The sequence below is a fragment of the Apus apus genome, chromosome 25 (assembly GCF_020740795.1).
Source record: "Apus apus isolate bApuApu2 chromosome 25, bApuApu2.pri.cur, whole genome shotgun sequence".
NCBI classification, from domain to species: domain Eukaryota; kingdom Metazoa; phylum Chordata; class Aves; order Apodiformes; family Apodidae; genus Apus; species Apus apus.
In genome coordinates, this window is record NC_067306.1 from 5,057,587 (window position 1) to 5,082,255 (window position 24,669).

Below are 24,669 nucleotides of genomic sequence, written 5' to 3' on the forward strand. Positions count from 1 at the left end.
TTTGTCAAAAGGAGAGTGGAATGTATTTATGAAATGACTCTTTTCCTCCTAAATATATTCAAGAGAGACTTACAGGAAAAGAAATAAAGCCCAGTTATTTCCTGTTCGCATCTTTGTCCTTTGAGAAGGAGAACAAAGGAGTTTGACACTTTTTTATCTACGCTCACTGGCATTTTAGCTGGAGTTCAGACTCCCAGTAACAGCTGAGAAATTAATCCCACATCTAGAAAAACCAGAAGCCTTGACAAGTTGCTGCTAGGCTGCACAGGTCGTTAATGCTGATAAGCCACAGGAAATAGGAACAGTTATTAACACTGTATCTTCACTTGTCTCAAAGTCCCAGGTCAGAGTAGATAAAAACCAGCTAATTATTTTTTCTACTTCTCTCCCACGCAAGAAAGCTTCATCTTTTGAAGCTGGTTGCTTGTGTAGTACAATTTGTGTCTCAGTCCTAAAAGAATGACAGTTCAGCAGTGAAAATGCCAACAGTTCTAGGAAACGGGCCATGCAAAAACCCTCGGAACTGCCCAGTAACCTGATACAAGACAAATCCTTCCTTGGGTTCAAATCTGTTGATGTAACCTCAAGCAAGACAGAGAAGGGATCCAAAACAGTTTTAACACCACTTGAAGTGTCAGTTCACCCTGAAAAGATCTTCTCTGGGCTGCAGCTCATCTGATTCTGGAGAACAACAGACACCACCAGCCAAAGCAGTGAGCCAGGACCCAGGGCTCTGCAAACACTGAGTGAAAGCCCTAAAACACAGGATCAAAACGTGGAAACAAACAAACCAACCCCTGCAACCAGCTAGCAACCATCACTCATCATTTCCCCTCTGCCACCTAGTGCTGCTTTACCAGTGCTATTCCTTAAAATCTCTTTTTTCTATTTTTTTTTTGGTGGGGATAAAGGGGAGTGAGGAGAAGTGGAGAGAAAAGAAATGCTGGAAGGAGAGGACAAAACAGAGAAAGTGTCATTCCATCATCTCAGATTTGGTGGTTTGTTTCCACTTTTAGTTTAAACAAGTCAAAATGCACTGTCCTTCCACAAACCACTAGTAACTCTTCATCACAATAACCACCTCTATTTCTTCTGATTTATCTTTTAAATGCAGAGATACAAAACTGTTTATAGCTCTTAAAACCCTGCTAATATTTTATGAAGCCATGACAACGTTTCTGTCTTTACTGACTGCACCTCCTCCCAATGCATCCTTGAGCCTCAAGATTTCTGGAGGCACACTGAACTAGTGGCTGGTAACCACACAGTACATGCAGTGTCCTCTAATCCTCCTCTGCCACCAAACCATGACCTTGCAATTTAGAGCACATTACTCATCTTTAAATGAGTGACTGAGCATTTGGTATAACTGGTATAAGCATCCACGAGGTGATGCAGGGAGCTGCAGGAGGAGCAGTACCTCCCTTCTTCATGCCATCACTAATGTTATGAAGGCAACCTCAGCACCTGTATCACCTTTGTGGTCTGCTGCAGGGAGGTTCTAGTTGATGCAAACAGCTCACAAACACAGGGGCCTTGCCAGCTCCTTGCCAAGCAGGTGTTCCACCAGCCACACTGCCTCACAACTGCAGCAGTCCTGGGAGAGGGACCTTTCTCAACAGGTCTCTGCACATGCACACTCCCAGAGCTCTCCAACAGACCACGTTCTGCACCATGCACCATGGCTGCTCTCAGAGGGCACCTTAACATAGGCCAAGTGACACTTGTTTAATTTGAGTAGCCCTGCAGGACCAAGCCAGCTTGCCAAACCTCTGCAGAGAGCAGCACTTGCCTTTCCAGCCTGCCAGCCCTGCCTCTGGGTTCACCAGCACGCTTGGCACAATCCTTCCACTAGACACCTACACTCAGGCAGGTGGAATGTGGTGGCAGATTCCCCAGCTGCACTGACCAGGTTTCCACTAACTATGTACAAGAGATCTCATCACTAGCTCCCATATGGCACCCACAGTGCAGCAGTGGGGTTCACCTCCTGTTGGGAGATCTCTGCAGCCTCTTCCCTGGGGTCCCTGCTCTGAGAATATGGTGGCAGGACAGAAAAGCCAGCTCTGTTTAGAGCCACCTCAGCTCTGCAGCTCTGTTAGCTAGAGCTCTACCAGGTGAGAAAACAGTGACAGCCTCCTCAGCCCAAAAGCAGCACCAGCACATTCCCCCAACACCTTCCCTGGGCAGCTGGAGCTGCTCCTGAATGGAGCCCACACACACCTTTATCAATGGTCTGGTTAATTTGCAACCAGATCATCCACTCCTGGGCAACTGAGGATTAAACATACAGGAAATATAATAGATATTACTAGAACAAAAGATTAACTTAGTACTGTGTGACTATCTTCTTTTTAAGCCCCCGATCACCTAGATGAAGTAAGATGGTGCCAACACCCAGGGGCTCCTGACAACATAAAGCACCATGTCAGTATCAAGCAGTGTAACAGGGTACACACAACATCAAACAATCCACAACCTAGGGAGACTTTCAGAAATTTGGGATTCTTTTAGATCATTTATTGCTGGCCTCCCTCCTCACTGATCAGCCCCTCCCACACCAGGGCAATAGTCACAGTCCTGTTTTAACTGGGTTGGTTCAGCTCACTTTGCTCCTGAAGTCCCTCCTGGATCATCTGCTTTAACTCTGTTTCCAGAGATCTCAAGGAGACAGATCCAAGCTCCACTGGTTGGAGCAACAAGGGGAAACTACACTGACTGTATCCAAAGCTCTGCAAACAGACTGTCCTTCCTTCTGTCAGCAGCCACCTCTGAAGGGTAAACTAACACAAACCAAAGGCTTCACAATACACCAACTGCTACTACACAAACTACCACACATCACCCTCCACACAGCACGTTCCAAAACTGCACCCAAATGTGTAACTGGTTAGCTAAACACAGGCTTCTGCTCCACTTCTCCTAGTGGCCTTCCAGTATCTGAAGGGGCTCCAGGAAAGCTGGGGAGGGGCTTGGGACAAGGGCTTATAGAGAGAGGACAAGGGGGAATGGATTAAAATTGGAAGAGGGAGATTGAGGTGAGACATGAGGAGGAAATTCTTTACTGTGAGGGTGGTGAGAGCCTGGCCCAGGTTGCCCAGAGAAGCTGTGGCTGCCCCATCCCTGGCAGTGTTGAAGGGCAGGTTGGATGGGGCTTGGAGCAGCCTGGGCTGGTGGGAGGTGTCCCTGCCCATGCAGGAGGTGGGACTGGGTGAGCTTTAAGGTCCTTTCCAACCCAAACCATTCCATTACTCTATGATTTTCCACAGCATTGATTGCTTCATAAATGAGTAATTACGATGCAAAGGCTTAGAAGATAGCACGTGTGATGTTTTCATCACACACTAATCAGATGCAAGCTGTAGATAACAAATAAAGGTAGTACTTTAAAAGCTTCTATACTACACTATCAAACAGGCCAAGCAGAGACACCCATTTTCAAATTACACCTTGTTGGGTGACAATTACTTTTACTCTACCACAATTATTGAGGCTGTTATCTTTATAGTTTGGTGAGAAATAGCAGCGTGCTGTGCAGCTGAGTGTTATTTGACAGGTTTTTCAACTATCAAAGTGACACAGAGAAAGAATCAAAAACTCACCAGGGACCAGTTCCTCACATTCAACCCAAAAGGACTGTCAAAACATCTAAACAGATTAAAGAACCGTTACTAAACCAATGGTATCAACCCAGTAACCTACATTAGCAGATTGCAAGCCTTTACAAGCCATTGCTCATTTATAATAGCACCTTTATTGCTGCTTCATGAACCCTGGAATTGGTTCATGGTCCCCTCATGTTCTTCTCTCCCCCTTTGTACCCAACCTTAATAAAAGGGGGGGAAGGAGAGGGAACATTGTTAGACACAACTGTCTTTGCAGCACAAGAGAGAAGTCCAGCCAGGCTATGAGTTTTGGCCGTGGTCAACTGGAAGTCAGGCAGGTGGTCTGCTCTGGTGTTCCCTTCCTTAGATCCCCCCAGGAAGTTCACAGGAGCATTGAAGGAATGAGATGACCCCCAAGAGCAGACAGACTGGGTCAGAACAGTAGAGCAAGCTGTTGTTTGTTCACATGACATTAATGGGTAACTACCCCAGCTCAGCCAGCACCCACAGGTCTGAGCAGAGAGAGCAACTCAGAAGCAAAAGGAGCTGCAAGACAGTTCATTAGTTGAGCCCATGGAACCAGCCAGACAAGCAAGAGGGATTTCTGGCAGCAGCACCACTTACTGAGGGATCAAGGTATTATTTCAGCTATTGACAGATGATTCAGTGAGGCATCCAAACAGAAGTCTGTTTGGAATAAAAACATCTGACATTATGGAAGGACACACGCTGCCAGGCACTCCCAGGCTGAACTGCAATTACAGGCATTGCCTCCTTCACAGCTGGCACTCACAGCCTGTAATCATCATAAAAAGCAGGACGTTAAAGGAACAAGCATCCTGTATAGATCTGAAGGAAATGAATACAATAAAAATAGCTATAAACTAGTTCCAGTGACCAATAGACCAACCACAATGCCATCCAGCAGAAAGATCTGTACCTCCCTCCACAAGACATGAAATCTGTGCCAGACTGGGACCTTCAGTACAGGCATAACTTTGAAAATCATCCCCTCAGCCATTTTGTCCAAGGTTTGTGCCTCCTTCACTGATGCCCAGAGCTGCAGAGAGCAGCAGCTGAGCCCCAGCACTGCCCTCAGTTTCTCTTCACCAACATGGACATGAATGCTGGAGGAACCACAGGAAACCAAAGTTTACGTTCAACACAGGAGTGAAACATCATCTGAACAGCTCCTACAAATCATTAAATGAGTTAAGGGGAGGAAAAGGAAGCAAGTTTCCAAAACAGAATTAGACACTTACATGAAACTCCAAGATGCACTGACAAGCACAGGCCTTGCTGCTCCTGATATGATCAAGTTCTCATCCAGCTTTGCTTTCCCAGTGTTGGAACATGCAAGGAAGGGGTCAAGAATGACCCAAGGAGGAGCTGCCCTCCAGAACCTCCCCTGGTCCTGCACTAAGGCACAGTTTCTTCAAAACTTAAAAATGTGTCCAGGATCTTGAGAAATCCTGCATCCCAGAGCGCTTCAGGGAACACAGAACATTTTCAGTGCCAGACCTTTCTCTTCTCTCCTGCTGCAGCTGAGCAGGACATGAGCAGGACACTGGCACCTCTGCAGTCCCCAGACTCTGTAACCCACAGACTTTCTTACCTGACCAGCTGCTTCTGCTGCCCCCTGTCTGAAAGCACCCCAGAATATTTTCTGTATGAAGCTTTGGTGGACACACAAGAAGGCAATTTATTATCAGCAAACAAACACACAAAACTCTGATTCTATCTAAGCCTCTCCCAACCCCCCAATAATATCAAGTAGTTTAAGGACTCCCTACATGGAAATGCAACCAACACAAGGCTTAAAGGTCATCTCAAAGGAAAACTGTATGCAACAAAAAATGGCCTGTCAGTTCCACACACATTATTCCAGACTGCCTTGACTCCGTTTAGGGCAAAGAAAAAAACCCAACAAAACAAGGAAAATGAAGTAGCTGGTTAAAGGGAATTTAAGGAGGCCCTTAACAATTCTTTTCAATATCAGGGAAAGGGTATTAAAGCACCTCAGCTGTGGCCCCTGAGCCAGCAGTACTAGAGTCCTCAATCCTCTGGACACGTCTCTGATGGCAGGTTTGACCCATCTCACTCTGGGTAAAGCCACCAGGACACTCCTCTTGGACTGCACCACTGCCCAGTGGAGTCCACACTGCCTCTGTGCCCCCTCTTGGAGTTTTTCCACAGTAAGACATATGGGAGTTGCAAGCTGCAGCCTCCAGGCACTTTAAATGACTTGAAAACAGAAGTTTTTCCTGATTGTCATTTCCCTGACTGCTGGCACTCAGGGCAGCCACCCACCAGCAAGGTAACTGGAGGGAAATGAGACACAGCTACTGTGCTGCAGTGAATGAGGAAACTGCCTTTACAAACATACCTGACCCATCCCTTATTCCTGTGTGCACCAACACTTCGCATGTTGCTCCCACAACAGAAACCACATCAAGCTTTAAACTGTTCCCTTGTTAAAATCACAACTTCGATGCCAAATCATTACTTCTTACATAATATGGCCTCTACCCAAACTAACAAAAGCTTTCTGAAGAAATCAACATGCCTTAAATTAGAGTTGCTTTGAGATTTCAAGCAAACATAATCACCTCTTTAAACCACACCAACCTCTCAGCTGTTTCAGATGTATAATGTGCTTTAACACCTTATTTAAACAAACAAACAAACAAAAACAAAGCTGAAAGCTCCTGCCAGCTGCTGCTTTGCACAAGGAACTGCAACAATATGTGGCCATAAAATGTGACTGAAATTTATATACAGCTGGGCCTCCACTTCTAGTATTTTTAAGTTCTCTGCATAGGCTGCTTACTACAGGTAAAAGGCAAATCACAATCTTTTCACAAAGAACCTTCCCTTGAATTACTCCAAAAAGGACCTTAGAGTCAAAACCAATTCAGCACAACACTAGTGATGAGATTAAGCACACACAAGCCAAAAGGAAACCAAACTACTAAGGAAAATGGAATTTCTTCCTGCCAGACAAACAACCCGTCTGTTTGCAGAAAGACTGATGGCATGAAATATTTGCTATTGGTTTTTTTACAAGGAAAACACTCACTCTAACACTCAGCTGGCTGTTCCGTGCCCACTGACTAAGTTTTCTTTCAGTACAGTGTTGGTAAAGAAGCAGCATCCATGTCACCCCGTCTGCTGGTTAAAGGAAGAATTAAAAACAGGGGACAAGGCCATAACCCAAAACAGTGCTGTCACTGTCCCTGCAGGCTGCATGCATCTTGCATCTCAGGCCATAACATTATAGAAACATTCAACAGTCATTTTTAGTCCTCCTACCCAACAATAGGGGCAATGGATGCAAGCTAGAGGACAGGAAGTTCCACCACTACATGAGGAAGAACTTCTTTCCTGTGAGGATGACAGAGTCCTGGACAGGCTGCCCAGAGAGGTTGTGGAGCCTCCTTCTCTGGAGACTTTCCAGACCTGTCTGGATGCCTTTCTGAGTGCCCTGCCCTAGTTTGGGTCCTGCTCTGGCAGGGGGGTTGGACTCGATGATCTTTGGAGGTCCCTTCCAACCCCTGACATTCTGTGATTATAATCTGTGAGGCTGAAAGTTTTCTAGACCATATAAAGTTTAGGCTCAGGTAAGTGTTTTCTGCCTTGAACAGAGCCCCAGTAAACTAAACAAACTTCCACAAAATTTATGGATGCACCAACAATAACTCTTGCTGTCCAACAAGGAGAGATTAAAAAAGAGAATTGCCAGCAGCTTACTCCTGAAGTTGAAACTAAATCCCTGTTCAAAATAAGATATAAGAGTAGAGAGACTGAGAATTTGGAGCTTTGGAATAAAAAGTAATTCACATCTCAAATGTTGCTCAGATTATCCCAGTAATGAATTCTCCTTCATTACTCACTTCTCAAGGATCTTTTAAATGCGAGTTACTGTCTCACTAAATCTAAAAATCTCCAACCTTAATCCAGGACACTATTAAAGAAGTATCTCAGATGAATCCAGTTACTTTTTCACCTTCAGAAAGATTATTACAGGAATATTAGAAAAATGCAGGCTGGCAGGCTGATACTTCATCCTGTGCAGCCTCAAAGAAGATGTTCAGTGGTATTTGCAATGTGTTCACGTGCCTTGAGAAGAAAGACTAGGAGAAAGCTCTAGCTGTCACCATGTCAGTCCTGAGGGATGTTTTTATTCCTTACCCATCAGTATGTGCATTGCATTCTTTGGACCAAGAACCAGTGGTACTTCCAGTGTTTAGTGAGGGTCTGAAAAAAACACCAGTGCACATTCCCACGTGGCTGGCAAACATATAAAAAGGAGATCTCAGTAGAGAAGCTCTTGCTCTGATACAAGTTGCAGCCAGCAGACAGCACGAGAAAGTGTCATGGCAGATAAATTGTGATTCTAACCCTTCAGAGCAACACTCCACTACATGGCAGCAGTGACGTTCCCAGGCTCCACCTGCCAAAATAAATGTACTGCCATTTAAGGTTGTTAAAATTTTTCCCTCATTAATCACTGCTCAGTGCACTGCCAGCCCAGGCCAGGGCCTTTGCTGAGGCTGGTCAGCTTGCTGCAGCTCGTTGTGCAACCACGGGCTGTGCCCAAGCTCTGGCATAACCTTGGGCTGTGCCAACCACTGAGGGAAGAGCAAGAAAAGCAGTGGGAGCTGTCAGGGGTGGAGTGAATCTAATCATCACAGGGCTGAGAAACACCAGCCCTCCCTGGGACACAACCAACCCCAACCCAGGGAAGCTGGACCTCCAGCGAGCAGACTGGATCCTGCTAAAAACATTTACCTAAGCAGAGTTGTTCCTGTTTTGACAGAAGGAATTTAAATTGAGAAGAATGAACCATTTAGGTTTCCTGCAGGTCACCCTGTCGCTGGAGCCCCCAGGGAGCACTAAAGCGGTCATAACAATCTCCTTTTAGGAAGTAGTATCTGCAAATATTAGGAAGTAGCTCTGTAAATTATGGCACCCAAAAGAAGCAACCTAACAAGGCTGATTTCATCCTGCAAACACAGAGCTCACACCTTTATTTAGACCCTCGTGTTTAGTTTCATTCATTTAATTCATGAGTGGAGACAAGAGCCTCCCATTTAACCTTCTCATTAATTTCAAATGTAATTATTCTTTAAACAGCTCTCTGATACACACACAGCAAAGATGACTGTCTGCTTTGGGCTCCAAATAAATCACAGAATAATGGAATGGTTTGAGTTGGAAGAGACCTTCAAGATCATCTAGATCCAACCCCCTGCATGGGCAGGGACACCTCCCACCAGCCCAGGCTGCTCCAAGCCCCATCCAACCTGCCCTTCAACACTGCCAGGGATGGGGCAGCCACAGCTTCTCTGGGCAACCTGTTCCACCACCCTCACAATAAAGAATTTCCTCCTCATGTCTCACGTAAATCTCTCTCTTCCAGTTTATAGCCATTACCTCTTGTCTGCTCACTAGCACAGTGCTGGGAGCTGGGGTACTATTTTCTGTACTTGATCAGACCAGCTCTCCCTCTCTGAGGAATCCACACAGCACAGTTTCCAGATTAAGTGTTTTCCTCCCAGTTCTCTCATGCCCCATCCCATCACCTCTGAGAGCAGCACAGCCTCCAAGAAATGCAACTACAAGTTGCACCAGTACAAACCAGGCCCTTGCTGCAGCTGTAGTTTTGCAATGGTGAAACTATCACTGAAATGGAAATTACCCAGGGACCATCTAGGAAATTAGAAACTGGGGCCAGTGTGGCTAATTAACACTAATTAACCACCAATGTTCCCACGCACTGCTGCAAGCAGGAGACTGAGGTCTACAGAAACCAGCCAAGAAGTAGAGTCCATGGCAGGAATAACATGATGTTGCTTTCTGAAAGATGACCTTGGGCAATTTCCACTCCCAGTTATAAAAACAAGGCAGATGGGAGAGCAGGGAAAGCAGGAGAAACCTTCATGGAGACACACTCCAGCTTCACCTGGGGTTTCTGTTTGTTTTTAGGTGGACAAATGGGGGAAGGAAAAGCAAGCTCACAGATAAAGGCTACCAGTTAAAGTTTAGTGACTACTGGATAAAATATTCAGTAGCCTAAATAATACACATTGTAGTGGCATGTCCTATTTTTGCTATACATGGATCTGGCAAATATGAGTCATCTTTGGAGGAAATTCTAAAGTGCTCTCCTAGCACAGTCATATCTGTACAGCTAAATGAAGGAATGAAGTCCATAACAAAGAAAAGCCACCTTCATGTTAACACTGGTGTTGGCCAAATTTGTCAGGGAATTGCCAGCTGAAAAATTTTAAAGCACATGCTGATTAAGATCACAGGATGGTTATATCTGGAATAAGAGGAACAATCTCACATGCTGTCTTCACAAGTATGATCTAATAAATAAGTTTTCCTGAGATCCCAAAATACACTTGGTAAGAAAGCAAGACAAATGGAGACAAGTAGATGCTATCTACTGAGTAAGAAGGTGATTTATTATTACTATTTTAGCTTCTTCTCTATGATGTAATTCAAGGCAAATCTAGGAAGAAAAATCCAAGCCACATGAGGAATGGCTAATGACACCCTGCAAATGTGGAATCCAAAAGCAACAAACAATGCAATAGGATCCAGAAGCACTGGAACACACAGGAACACTGCACACAACTACAGAAAGTAACAGCGAAGCAAGAGTTTGCATCAGGGTAACAGGAGTGATGCTTCTGTGGCTTCCAGGAGGGTCAAGTGCTGATGAAACAAACAGCCAGGCCCTTAAGAGCATTTCTGAAAGCTGAGGTGGAAGAAACGGTGCCAGACAGAAAAACATAAATATGCTTAGAAATGAGAGTTTCTATTGACACCTCTACAAGCTCTCTGATGGGGCAGGCAGGAGCAGGAGGAGCAGTGAGGAGATGGTGGGAACTGAGTGCTGAGGAAGGGGTAAGGGAAGAAGGAGGTCTGTCATCCCAAGGCAGCTTGAATACCAGGACCCCAGCACCACCTTGTGTCACTCCTGGAAGGCTCTTGGGGATCCTGAGCAGAGAAGCAACAGATCCTTTTTCCAGCCAAATCAATTCCCAGGCATTAGCAGCAGCCCCTGGAAGCACCTGAGGGCAGGGACATCCCCACTGAAAGCCCTCAGCTCTTGCATCACACTGAAGTTCTCTTGAAAGTGAATTCTGACATTACCTGCTCCATAAAATCCTTCTGCTGCCAGTACATCCTGTGCTCACACAGACCTTCTGTGAGACTGAAGCTGTGAGACTCCACTCTTCCACTCCCAGTGAAAGATCATGGAATTGCAGAATTGTCAGAGTTGGAAGGGACCTCTAGGGATCACCTAGTCCAACTCACCTGCTAAAGCAGGATGGCCCAGAGCACATTGCTCAGGGCTGCACCCAGAGGGATGTCATATGGCAGGACATGAGGGTGGTGAGACCCTGGCCCAGGTTGCCCAGGGAAGCTGTGGCTGCCCCATCCCTGGCAGTGCTGGTGGGAGGTGTCCCTGCCCATGCAGGGGGTTGGGGACTGCATGGTCTTTAAGGTCCCTTCCAATCCAAACCAGTCCATGATTCCATGATTCTATGACAAGTTAATACCAGACAACCCAAGGGGCCAGTGGCAGTGCCAGTAGCACTGAGCAGGAAGGGGGACACTGGCAGGATCACAGACTGAGAAACAACATTCACCACTGGCTCTTGTAATTTATTTCATGGGTCTCATGACAATGACTGTTTTTTTAAAAAGACACTCTTCCAGAGTCAAATGAATACAACCATCCTCACCCTTATTAAGGGAGGGTTTTAGCTTTCATCACTGTAAAGTCTGAAAGCAACCACAGCATCTCCCAAAGGCTTAACTGTCAGAAAGCAGAAAACAAAACCAGTGAATGGTTGAACTTGGCCAGTGCTGCCCCCTCCCCACATACCCACAGCAAGTGTCCCCACTGAGAGAGGGACACTGTGCATGACATGGGATAGGAGGTTTCTTCATGTTATTTCCTCCCCACAATAACAAAAAAGGGAGTATTTGGCACTCAGAGCACAGAGTGCCACAACCCAGGCCAAAACTACAAAGAAACTGCTGTCTTCAGTGATAGAAATTCTTAGTTTGCAAAATACCCACTGCTCTCTATCACTCGGAGAATGAGAAAATGGGAATATCAAAGACTCCCTCTACCCATGGACACCCAGAGATGACCAGCTGGGTGGGCACAACTCTGCAGTGTTCCTACACACCCTTAAACAGCAAATCCCTTGGGATCTGGCTATTGGTGTTATCAGCTTCTACATCAAGTGCCTCGTTAAGATAATCAGAGGCTGCTCATTCATCTTCAGCTGTTTTGGGCTAATCAAGCCAAAACATTTACATATGAAAGGCTAGAGGGTTGGGGTTTGGTTTTTTTTTTTTTCCCCTGGGAGCTTTCCAAGATAGGTTTTGGGGCTTACCATGCTCATCAAGACAGCTGGGAATTTAGCACTTGAGGTGAAAAATACTTTGGCACTGCACCAGAGATGTGGAAGTGCTGTGGGAATTCCTACTAGCACAAGATTTCCGACACACAACTGACAAGACAGGTATGGAGGAGCCTTCCAAAAAGGCAGCAAAAATGTGATGAAAACAACCCACAATACTGGTCCTGGCTACTTGCATGTTTGAGTTCTCCAAAGTCTTCTCACATCTTCAACATCTTCCACGATTCAACTACAATGTTTGCTGCATGACACATTTTTACTGCTCCCAAGCTAGTTTGTACAATAAAACAAGTGAAATCACTCAGATCTGCACAGGGTCTATGCACTAATTTTAGCAAACAGCCTCTCAGCAAAGCAGCTAAATTGCCAGTTATGAATCAACTATGGAAAAACACTCCCAGGAGGAGATCAAGATTCATTTAAGAATTTTCTCCCCAAATTCAGCAGCAAAAAATCTGGGCTGGCCCCTAAAGTTATCCATGGCCTATGGTGTGTCACCAGAGCCCCAAAATAATGTTATCACCTCTGAGAAGTCATGGAAACAGTGATGATTTATCTGCTCTACGACAGCTCCTTCAATTGTTTTCCGTAGAGCCAACAGCAAGTGCCACCTTGGCTGCTTCATGAGAGCAACAAAGATCCAGGAACTGGAGCCACCAACAAAAGAAGGACATGGAGCTCCTGGAGAGAGTCCAGAGGAGGCCATGGAGATGATCCAAGTGCTGAAGCAGCTCTGCTCTGGAGCCAGGCTGGGAGAGTTGGGGTGTTGAGCCTGGAGAAGAGAAGGCTCCAGGGAGACCTTAGAGCACCTTCCAGTGCCTGAAGGGGCTTCAGGAAAGCTGGGGAGGGACTTGGGACAAGGGCAGGGAGGGATGGGATGAGGGGGATGGATGGAAACTGGAAGAGGGAGATTGAGGTGAGACATGAGGAGGAAATTCTTCCCTGTGAGAGTGGGGAGACCCTGGCCCAGGTTGCCCAGGGAAGCTGTGGCTGCCCCATCCCTGGCAGTGTTGAAGGGCAGGTTGGATGGGGCTTGGAGCAGCCTGGGCTGGTGGAAGGTGTCCCTGCCCATGCAGGGAGGTTGCAACTGGATGATCTTTAAAGTCCCTTCCAATCCAAACCATTCTATGATTCTTTTAAAAATGAGTCTCCACCATCACACTTTCCTGGCTTTCATATCTACCAGCTGGATGTCCAGCACTCTGCTCCTCTGGGCAGGAGAACTCAGCACCCAAGCCCCACGACACCCCCCACTTCAGGCATTTGGGGTGACTGCCTGGCACCATCCACCCCCCCCACTGCCCACACGGATGGAGGGACAGCACCTCAGAAGAAAAGAGCCAGCCAAAATGTTCTGGTTACAAAAAAAGACTCCTTTTGACAATATGCAGCCCCCTTCAGGTCTCCAAATTGTAGCCCTTAATGGGAAACATGTTCTCTATCAACTGATCAGAAAAATTAAGCAAGATATTCCCAATTATTTCAAAATTGTTCAGCTTGCCTTCAGTTTCCTATCAAGTCCAGCTTGCATAGTTTTACACCAGGCTTAAAAAGGTTTACACGGATCTACTTTTTCTTGGCATTTCCTCAAAGGAGTTTAAGTTCAGTATAACTAATAAAGCTTCAGAGAATTAGCTGCCAGAGACTGGAGATGTCTAGCTTAGGAATGTCTGCATCCTTGAAAGCCAGGATGCAGCACAGCCCAAAAAACAAGAACAAAGACAAAATTTCTATTGTTTGTTTTGCTAGAGACATAAAATGCTACGTTTAATAGGAAAAAAGGGAAAGGAATATACTCTTTTCTATATACCCACGTCTGCAGGCACACACCATGTCATCAGTGCTCTCTTCACCCAAAAGAGGTCAGCACAAAATGCACCCAAAGCAAAGTTACTTTCTTGCTGCGACACAGATGAAAGTCAAAAAAGGAAAACACTTGATTATCAAGAAGTATTGTCCACAAAGTTACCCATCTAACCCTCTGTCTTATTTTAGAAAGTCTCCCTGGTAATTTGCCTGTGCTTTTGAAAACCAAGTAATATGTTTTGAATTATAAGAGGTTACAGGGACATTTTTGTGGTAAATTTGGGCTTCCATTTGCAAGAAAAACTCCTCAGTGCTAGAGAAACCCTTTCGGAAATCACATTTTTTGGTCATTGCTAAGCACTTTTCAACAAAATTTTATAGCTACTGTTCCAAGGAGGTGTTTACATCCAGCCTTGAATGGTACTTATGGCCCTGCAAGCAAAAGGAAAAGCAGCCCAGTGTCTTTGCAATACTTTGAGAAGCAAAGAGCAGAGTATAGTCTCTGCAGTGAGCAGGGGCAACAATTTTTGAAAGCAAGTTCACTTAAAGAATCCTGGTGCTCTGGGATTCTGTGATTTTTCTGGACGCCTAAATTGTACTTCCAGCCCTTTGAGTCTTTTTCCACTCATTCCCAAAAACGCCAAGTAAGCTGGTATTAAGAAGAAGAGAAAGACACTCTTTCCAGCCTTGGAAGTTTATAAACTCAATATCCAATTGCTTTATAAACAGTGCTGGGCAGAGAGGCCTGTAAACAATGGTAGCTGGGTGTTTCCTTTGAAGGTGAAACTTCTTTTATCATTCATTCTTGTAAACAAAACAACCTGTCTAGTTGAAGTTTAGCAATATGAATAAAAGCTGAAGCTTTACTGTAAACACCTAAAAGATGTCTAGCCTCATGAAAGCTTCACTGTGCTCTTGAGAACCATGATATAAAGGCTTTACAACCAGCATGCCAGATTTTACCACCTCAATATACCATAGAACTCTCCTGAAAGAAAGCAGTGCTGTTCATACAGTGGGAAAAGATTTTTTTTTTTTGTTTAGTTTGTTTTTCTTTGCTATTCATCCTGAGGCAGCCTTTGCTGCTGTCCAGTAAGCTGTTAAAATCTGGGTTCTCATGACTCCTTGGCTGCTCTGCTACCTGGACAGAACAGTGCAGAGAATTGCTGAAGCCCCCTTTCATTTCCAGTTTTCCTACTGCCAGTTTGTCCTGGGCACCACAAATAAAACCCAGTTCAATGATGGGAGGTGCTGACCAACCTGAGGCTTGTAATGTAAAGCAGGTACTAAAAGGGAACCTTTTCAGAAAGTTTCAGCTGGTGCCCCAAAGGATAATACATTTGAGGGGTGGCAATGGACCTTGCACTACATCAGAAAGAGACTGAAAACCTCATCATCAGGAGCCTCATAATAAGAAAACTTACTCAAAGATTGGCCAGAGCTCCAGTGAAACACCTCTGAAGTTGGCTTAATCTACATAAAGTGTGTGAGACTGCACATGTATAGGGGAAAACACAAGGACACACACTGAAAACACAGTGTTTGGAGCTGGAGTTAGACACACAGCCCAAAACTGAACATTCACCTCTTGCAGCATATCCTATACCACATATTGCACAGGGTCCTGCTACCAGCCTTTCCCAGTTTTTATTTCCCAGGAGGATGCAGTGAGCCTTCAGCTTCCAAATTAAGTCACATCAACCTTAAATGGGAACAGATCATGATACCATAAGCAAATTATTCTCTACCTGAACAACCACAGAGAGGACAGCATCAGGTCAGGCTCTCTCCAAACCCAAGAGCACATGAACTCCCCCAGGCATGGATCCAGTATGGAACCCGGAAATTCCTTGAACAGATCAACATGATAATCAGTGGTTACAACATACCAAACCTCCTACCATCACAAAGGCTTCATAAATTAGACATTTAAGGAGGAGGCAGTGTCTTTGTTGACATTTATATAGTGTTTCTTCCATGCCAAAAGGAGGAACTGAGGGAAAAGTACATGAATGCTTGTCAGAAAATTCTCAGCCAGCCATGTTGACAGGTCAGTGCTGCAGGAGAAACTGATCAACACTGGAAGGAGATAAGCTGTGTTACTGAGGTTGAACAGGAAAGAGGCAAAGAGATAGGAGAAGCAGATAAAACAGAAAGCAAAAACCTTCTCTGTAGACACACTTTGAACAGGCACGTGTGGGAAAGGGGGTTTGCCAAGGCATAGGACAGGGAGTGTGCACAAAAATCAGTGCAAAGGTGACTTTAGGTAAGATACTTAGCTCTGATTATTGCTCAGACTTGGCTCAGACACACTGTAAGGGTGTCTAGTTGAAGACCATTGCCCCTCATCCCATCACTCCCTGCCCTTGGCCAAAGTCCCTCCCCAGCTTTCCTGGAGCTCTTGGCCCTTCTCTGAACTCAGAAGTCACCAAGCATAACCAAAAGAATACAAAAGTTATAAAAATATAGCCAGGAATTCAGCAATAGGAGAAAGGAAGGGTCAGGTGGGACAACACTTCTTGGAGGGACAGTGAGAATCAACAACTGACACCCTGGGGTAAAGTAAGAAGCACCCAAGGATGAGAAATGACATCATGGCAGGTCTGGGGACCACATAGCTGCTTTAATGTCATATTTTCACCCAACACTAACATTTTTCTGGAAAGCATCCTCTGGATCAGACCACCCAACAGTCACACACTGTTCTCTGAAGTTTCATGTATCTCAAGGCTGGCAGAGCAAAGCAGACAAAAAAATGCTCTGAAATGATGGGGGGCAGAACAGAAAGTACCATGACCATTGAGTTAAAGCTAAGGACAGCCTGGTTATGCTGCAGAATTAGTCACACTCCTACTGATGGGCACTGCAAGGCCATCTATGATGCTGCTAGTGGGTCCTCCAGCTTATCATCATTGACTGCTTTATTTAAAAGGTCTTTCCATGATACCTCCTTCCTTCTACCTCAGGTTCCCACCGCAGGGCTCTGGCTGTGTGAGCTGTTGTTGTCTCAACCCCTGCTCACAAACAGAACCATCTCCTGTCCCAGGTCAGTTTGCAGCAGCTGGGCCCTGTGCAGGCCAGGTGAGAACACCACTAGCTGAAACAAATCCCAGGAACCACACAAACCTCATTCCTGGCAAAAGATAGAGATTATCTGAGGAACAATATAATGGAGTAGATTTGAAGGAAAGAAAAAAAATTAAGTCTTTTCAACAGGTTCAAAATATCTAACACCCCTTGTTCACTCCCAAAGACAGAACAGCCTCATATCCAAACTGTTCTCTTAGCATGTGAAAGCACCACAATGAAAACTTCCTTCTCCTGGTCTGTATAACAGAGACAGAAACAGTACATGCCAGCAGTGGTGTGAGCTGGGATCCCACTGGATGTAACCAAAAAGCCCTGAAAGGAACAGAAATCATTTCCTAGAAACTGTATTTCTGCTTGTGAGAACTGGAAACTACCTTGTGCTACAAAGGGACAGACAGCTCCCTTATTTAACACTTCTAGGCAAACCTGGGCTCAGACACCTGCCTTCTTCTCCCCTCTCAGAATTTCTTCATTCCATCAAAAGATGCAATCATGACCCAGGGACTGAGAAAGGAGAGTGATGATTTAACAGCCAAGTATCTGGTGAGATCTGCATCTCTAAAAGGAATTCCAAGTAAGTGTGACTAAAAGGGAAACATTCAAGTACTGTAAAAACTTGCACAGCCTGAAAAGAATGTAAGGGGTGGTGGTGAAAGTGGATCAGTAAAACCATCTGAAGAGGTAAATTCTTGAACAGAGGTCAAGACAAAGGACTCTTGACTAAAGGACACCACCACAGGACTAATTGGAAATATTAGCTAATATTTACTGTAAGAATTTGGCAGATCTTAAAGCCAATCTTTAGTTAGGGACATTCAGAAGGTGATGTTAACTTCAGTTAGGCTATCCAGCCATCTCAACCAGGATTCTACTTGGCAGTACCACAGCTGCACTGCCCAGGCTGAGGACCTTCCAGACCCATATTACTTCATCAGAATCTACAAAACAGTTGCAGAGGAGAGGCATGGGTGAAAGCAAAGAGGTTGCTGAGGAATTGCTGAATTGGCAGCTGAGTTCTTGTAAAGAGCTGAAAAAGAAAAAATATATTTTTAAAAGATGCAAAAAAAAGTATGTCCTATTGAGCTAGTTCAAAATAGCTCTGGTTAAAAAGAAGCAGTGTGGCCAGCAGGGCCAGGGAGGGGATTGTCCCCTCTGCTCTGCTCTTGTGAGACCTCACCTGGAGAACAGTGTCCAGCTCTGGAGCTCCCAACATAAGGACATGGAGCTGTCAGAGCAAGTTCAAAGGAGGCCACAGAGATAATCTGAGGGCTGGAGCAGCTCTGCTCTGGAGCCAGGCTGGGAGAGTTGGGGTGTTCAGCCTGGAGAAGAGAAGGCTCCAGGGAGACCTTAGAGCAGCTTCCAGTGCCTGAAGGGGCTCCAGGAAAGCTGGGGAGGGACTTGGGACAAGGGCAGGGAGGGATGGGATGAGAGGGAATGGTGTTAAATTAGAACAGGGTAGATTTAGATCAGACATTAGGAAGAAGTTCTTTACCAGAAGCACTGGCACTGGAAGCACTGGCCCAGGTTGCCCAAAGAGGTAGGGGAGGCCCCATCCCTGGAGACATTCAAAGTCAGGCTTGATGGGCCTCTAAGCAACCTGATCTAGATAAAGAGGTCCATAGCATGGCAGAGGAGTTGGTTAGAGGACCTTTAAAGGTCCCTTTGGACCCAATGCATTCTGTGATTCTAAAAAAACAGATTCTGCGGGGCTTTTTATTCACACCTGACACCATGGGACATGAACGTCCCTCCCCAGCTTGCAGCAACCTCCAATTAAATTTTGTTCTCTCTGCTTTGACAAGTACCATCAAGGCAGCTGGGTGGCAGCTGGCAAGCCAGGACCAGCAGGTCTGGTGCTCAGCATTACCAGCCTAAGAATTTTAAAGTGTAAAGGTACCCTGAAATACTAATCTCATTCACACATCTGACCTTGTATATTATTCAACACCCATGTGTTAAAATTATTAAACACCACCCAGCCCACACTGCTATAAAAAGACTACTGCAAAGCTTCACTCTGAGAAAAGCAGGTATTCATGGGGTGGACAGATGTGCAAAAGAAGATGCAGGAAAACTAGAGAAATTCAGCACATATGGAGGCAAAACAAATCCCAGGTGGGACATCACCTGGTTCAAGGATAAGCTCACATGAAGGCTGTCAGGGAAGACACCTGGAGCAGCCATTGGTTTCCACATGAGCAGCAAATCCCTGCAGGAATCACAGACCTGGCCTTGAGCCTCCTTTTTGCTACTTGTGTAGTTAGGAATTGCTTTTCAAGTGAGATCAATGGCCTTTCCACCTACGGAGATCACACTGGAGCCTGTCCAAGCTCCTAAATCAGATTTTGATGGACTAAGGGGAATTTTCATTCCATTCATTCCCAATTCTGACACCAGACAGCTCTCTGCAAGCTGGGCCATTCTGAAGAGGCCAGGAAGAGCTGATGGGATTTAACTGGTGATGGCCCAAACAGGAATGAGGAGCATCCTGCAACACCCATGGTGGCAGGCACCCCTTTCCAGGAAGAAACAAGACTTTTCCCAGCAGCTTTTTAATTCAACACCATATGAACAATTCAAATATTTGTAGCTACATAAAATGAGGAAATTAAAAAGGCTTAAAGGCATGAAAAACTTGTTTATTAAGCATTCATATTTCAATACATGAAGCACAAAAGAAACCAAGTGTTCACATAGTATTTCCTCTGCCAAGATTAAAGACACTTCAGAGAATCATGGAATGATTTGGGTTGGAAGGAACCTTAAAGATCATCTAGATCCAACCCCCTGCATGGGCAGGGACACCTCCCACCAGCCCAGGCTGCTCCAAGCCCCATCCAGCCTGCCCTTCAACACTGCCAGGGATGGGGCAGCCACAGCTTCCCTGAGCAACCTGGGCCAGGGTCTCATCACCCTCACAGCAAAGAATTTCCTCCTTATGTATCACCTCAATCTCCCTTCTTCCAGTTTTAATCCATTCCCCGTTGTCTAAGAGGCTTTGGGTTTATCCACAGTCAGGCCCCCACACTATCTCACCACCCAGCATGGCAGGGATCACATCCTGCTCTCCCACAAAGCACTGGTGACCTTGTGAGGAGAAGTGAGTCTGAAGCTATTGCTGAAGTTATCACCAAGGCTGCAGATCAGAGAATTCTGTGTGCCAGAGGAACCATTGGTAAAGCTCTCAGGTTCGAGTTGCCCATCAAGATAAATGCCAGCTGTACAGGATAGTACAATGAGTGGCCTTTGCAGGATAATACAAGAAATCATGTATAAACCACAAAATTTCACACTTGAGGAAAAAAAAAAATAAATTCTTGCCCTCTTCTATACAAAGACTTAAATTAAAAATGATAACTTTTATCACTTGAAATGTTCATTGTGGCATGATAAAAAATGAGGTGATGGACAGTTTGGTGTTTCTCTTACTCCGTAGGTCACATCACATGTTTCATCTACACAGGAATTTCTGCAAAACCTTATCAGCTCCTGCAAAACTGCTGCTCCCTTCCCCAAGCTCCATCTCACCCCACCTGCTGTGGAACAGTCACTGTCACCTTAACTCAAAAGCACCCACTAAAATGAAAGTACACAAGTTTAGAGCAGGATGTTCTCGCTTAGATCACAGGCAGGTAACACTCCGTGTTCAGCTAAATGCCAGCCCTGGATTGCCAGTGAGGGGACCCAAGAGCTGCTTGACATTAAAAAAAATTCCCTTTCTTAAGGAGTCTTTTCATTAATCTTAAACCCTCTGATAAGAATTGAAATGCCAACTCCTACTGCAGTAATCAGCCTCCCCACAAAGGTCAACAGGGAACTGATTGGAGGGAATGCCAGGCTATCTGCTGAAGTGCAAGCTGCTCAAAGGCGGCTGCTATTATTATAAAATAATTAATACTTGTGACCACTTAAGGAACAATTACCTGTAAAGCTTTGGAGGTTTTCTCTACAGAAAGAAAGCTACCTACCGAGTCCTTATACTAACTGTTCCAATGCTCTTGCACTTGGGAAGTTTTTAACTGTTCTGATGACTAAGAATCACAACCAGACGCTGGTACGAAGCCCACTCAGAACTAAGGAATTCAAGGACTGGATGATTTTTATTTACAACTAATGCATAACACACAGTGACTGCCTGAGTGTCCACATGAAATGGGCAGTTTCTTCAACAGCTGTAAGACACTGCCATGAAAAATCCTAACACTGTGATATCCTTGCTGAATCACTACAGGAACCTACAAACAACAGGTCATGAAGCACAGGGATTGGGAAATGAGGTAGTAAATGCACATTACACCCATCCACCTACCCAGGTGGGAACTGCCATCCACAAACAAACCAGCCCCACCACTCCAGCCCCTGTCAACACCACTGAGTTCAAACAGCCAAGTAATGAAAAGTGCAAATTCACCATTTCTCTTTTTCCCACTAGAGACATCCTTGGGGAAATCTCCTTGCATGCACCGAAGCTGCTATGATTTCAATTCCACCCACATCTGGGCTCACTTGGGAACTAAAGCCAGCACAACCCGTCTTGGGTCAGTCAGTGACCCTGAACAAAAATAGCTCTGGCAGAAAGTTGGATTTATGGAAGAGGGTGGAGCCCATCCAAGTGTAATCTGAACAAACCCGCCACTTGAAGCTCATGAGGGAGAAGCAACAATTTCTCTCTTCTGTGCAGTGCATGACGAGCACAAGGGTGGCTTGTGCCATCCAGGCAACGTGACAGCACCAAACGTGACATAATCATCCCTCCAGCAGGTCCCAATCTTGGGTGTCATCTGGGTCTGACACAATTTCAAATGTAGCAGCAGCAGCAAGAGTTAATTACTGTCTCCAATAAAACTAAGAGAAGCAAATGCTGCTTGAGGACTGTCATAACCCCAGCAGCAAAGCTGGGTCAGCAGGCCAAGGCCACAGCTCTACTCAAAGCATCAAACAGGGCGTAGCAGATTGTAGCAGTTTCACTGAAAAGACACACTTTTGGTAAATTCAGCTTAGCTTCCCAAATGTCCCAGTGCAGACAAACCTAAAGTCAGGGACGATAGCACCAAGGTCAGAAAAAGTACCAGTATTTGATTTCTTTTTAACAAAATACCATTCTGCTCCCAGCACAGACACAAGACAACCTTGAAGCGCAGGCTGAACTGCCTGCAGATTATGGCCAAATTCACACACGCCTCCACGTGCAAAAGAAACAAGAGTTTGAATTCATGTCACAAGGAAAAGCCTGGTTTTGAGTACCAGTGACTGAGGCACTGGAGTTAAGGGGACACCTGAGGGTTTATTAGATACAGCAGGGATGTCCAGACAACACGGGGCACAATCAGCATGGATCAGGACAGAAACCAAATCAAACTCCATATCCCTCGTGAGGATTCTTCTCCTCACCCTCTTTCATACAAAATTAGCAAAGTCTGCCAGTGCAAGGCACCTCTGAATTAATTCATTTGATTCCTAAACTCAACCAACATGCCACATTGATCTTTTAATTTATCTAACAATCCCTTCCCAATACTTCATGTAGATCTCTAATACACATTACCCAATGAATAAAAAACCCCAGGAACAAAGTTATAAGCAAGTTTCCTGCTAATTACAATGACTTTTTTTGGTGAAACCTTTATAATACAATTAGTGTCATGGTGTGCACAAACGAGAAGGAAATTTAAGCTTCCAGAGGCACCGCAAAATTTATTTAAATCTGACATGTCCTCATGTTCAAAAAGCTCAACCATTCACTTTATGTTTTTCTTAGTATTTCCATACAAATGCCCTCCCCACCCAAACATAAATCCAAAATATAAAAGAAAAAATAATATCAAAAATGCCAGTTGTTATGATGATACCTCCCACGGCCAGGATGTGAGCCCTGACCTTGCAGCACCACAGAAGACGGGTACACCCCAGAGCCACTTGTGTAGGACAAAGATTCCCAAGTACTCAGAGCTGATGCAGCCAGACCTCAAAACCTACTGACTTCACCCAGAGCAGACATCGCAATTGCCTGAGAGAGCCTAATTTCCCCCTTCCTCTGTATTTTTATGCCAGCTGAGGAAGCTTAACCCACCTCCCTTCCCTTGGTTATTGCCAGAGCCACTCTGGGGTGTGTCCAACAACTGCAGGGGCCTGACAAGTTACTGATGCCAACCATCTCCAGCAAGCAAGTGGCAAGAGAGGAACTGTCACTAAACCCCGAGCAAAACTGGTGGGGCACACAGCCAGTGAGTCACATTTTTCTCCCCAAGGCTTCCCCTTGGTAACTACCAAATCCTTGCACAAGCAGGGGCATAAGAGTTTATCAGGAAGAGCCGACATGAATCTTTTATAATGGAAAGTGAAAGACAGCCGCAGACTTAGGGTCCCCACGGGCTGTCCTCGCTATCAGTGCTGCTCAGGATTTAGTTGTGCTGAGGAAGCAGGGATGGAAACGCAGGTCTTCCCGAAACCCCTCACGTCTAGAAGGGAAATAAGCCATAAAGATCACAAAATGTTAACGCAGCGAGTTCGCCCCGGTGAGCGGCTCTAACGCCCCTGCAGGGCTAGAGGAACCTTGGACTTGGTGACTTTTATTGCTGCTTTCTTTTTTTTTTCCATCCCAACTTTGCACACATGTCAGCGCGGGCGAGGCGCCTGTCGCAGGAGGCGCGGGCTGAAGCAACGAGGTCTGTGAGCAGGGGAAGGTGACACCACAGGGCGACAGAAGCACCCACAGCCCACCCAAGGCAGGGCTTGCCTGCACCCTGGGCACCCCGGAGTTCGCTGGGCTCTTCCAAGTGTCCCGATTTTAAAGGCAATGTCCCTCTTCTGCGCCGTGCCCGCAGCGCGGGCTGAGGGGGCTGCCCTGAGGGGATTTCTTCACTAAACCCCCTCCCCAAACCCAGGCACCAACTCGGAGGGAGGGGGGGCGGCCAAGCGTGTGGGGGGGTGGGGGGGTCGAAACGGCCGCACGGGGCCTCACACCCCCTGAGGCAAAGGTGAGGGGGGGAAACTCCCTCCCTCCCTCCCTCCCTCCCGCGCTCCTCACACCGGCCCCGCTCCCCGCTCACCGCAGACGGAGGTTGGCCATGAACTCCGGCAGGGTGACGGCGTCCATCAGCACGAAGTCGGCTTTGCCGAACTCCAGGCTCTCCTGCTCCGCCATGGCGCCCGCGGGGACGGCCGGGCCGGGGCTGCCCCGCCGGTCCCGGGGCGGGGGGTGCCCGCCTCGCGCCGCCGGCCCCGCCTCACCTGGGCAGCGGGGCGGGGGCGGCAGCGCCCCCCGCTGGCCCCGCCGCGCGCACCGCCCGCCCGGCGCTTGGCCCCGCCCCTCTCGGCAGGGCGGGAACGTGAGCGCCCCCCGGCGGGGGGAGAGGGGGCGGCACCGGGGGGAGGAATCGTCCTGAGGTGCTTGGGGGGGAGGGGGGTGCGGGGGGTCCTGCCGCCCCCACGGGGTGGGATGGGAGGGGGGAGGGGGTGCAGGGGGTCCTGCCGCCCCCAGGGGGTGGGATGGGGGGGGGGTGCAGCAGGGGGTCCTGTCGCCCCCAGGGGGTGGGATGGGGGGGGGTGCAGGGGGTCCTGCCGCCCCGGGGAGCTTCCCCGGGATCACACCTGGCAAGGACAGGCCAGACGCCGGGGATCCCCCACCACCCCCCGTGCCCCTCACCTCATTCAGGGTCAGATCAGACACTGGGCACCCCCCCACCCCATGCCCCCCCATCATTCAGGGTCAGATC

The 24,669-nt window shown here is 46.6% G+C and overlaps 1 protein-coding gene across 3 annotated transcripts in view; it reads right to left on the bottom strand.

Annotated features, from left to right (window-relative positions):
* MYO1D (myosin ID) overlaps nucleotides 1–24,118 on the bottom strand; it is a 150,714-nt gene extending 126,596 nt beyond the window's left edge. For 2 of the 3 annotated variants that reach the window (XM_051640307.1, XM_051640305.1), the window contains exon 1: nucleotides 24,004–24,118. In XM_051640307.1, the coding sequence (XP_051496267.1) occupies nucleotides 24,004–24,098 (95 nt within the window). In that variant the 5' untranslated portion in view covers nucleotides 24,099–24,118. Of the gene's footprint in view, nucleotides 1–15,612; nucleotides 15,636–24,003 lie in introns of those variants that run through there. The other variant, XM_051640306.1, reaches the window with a different exon arrangement.
* Nucleotides 24,119–24,669: the final 551 nt, after the last annotated feature.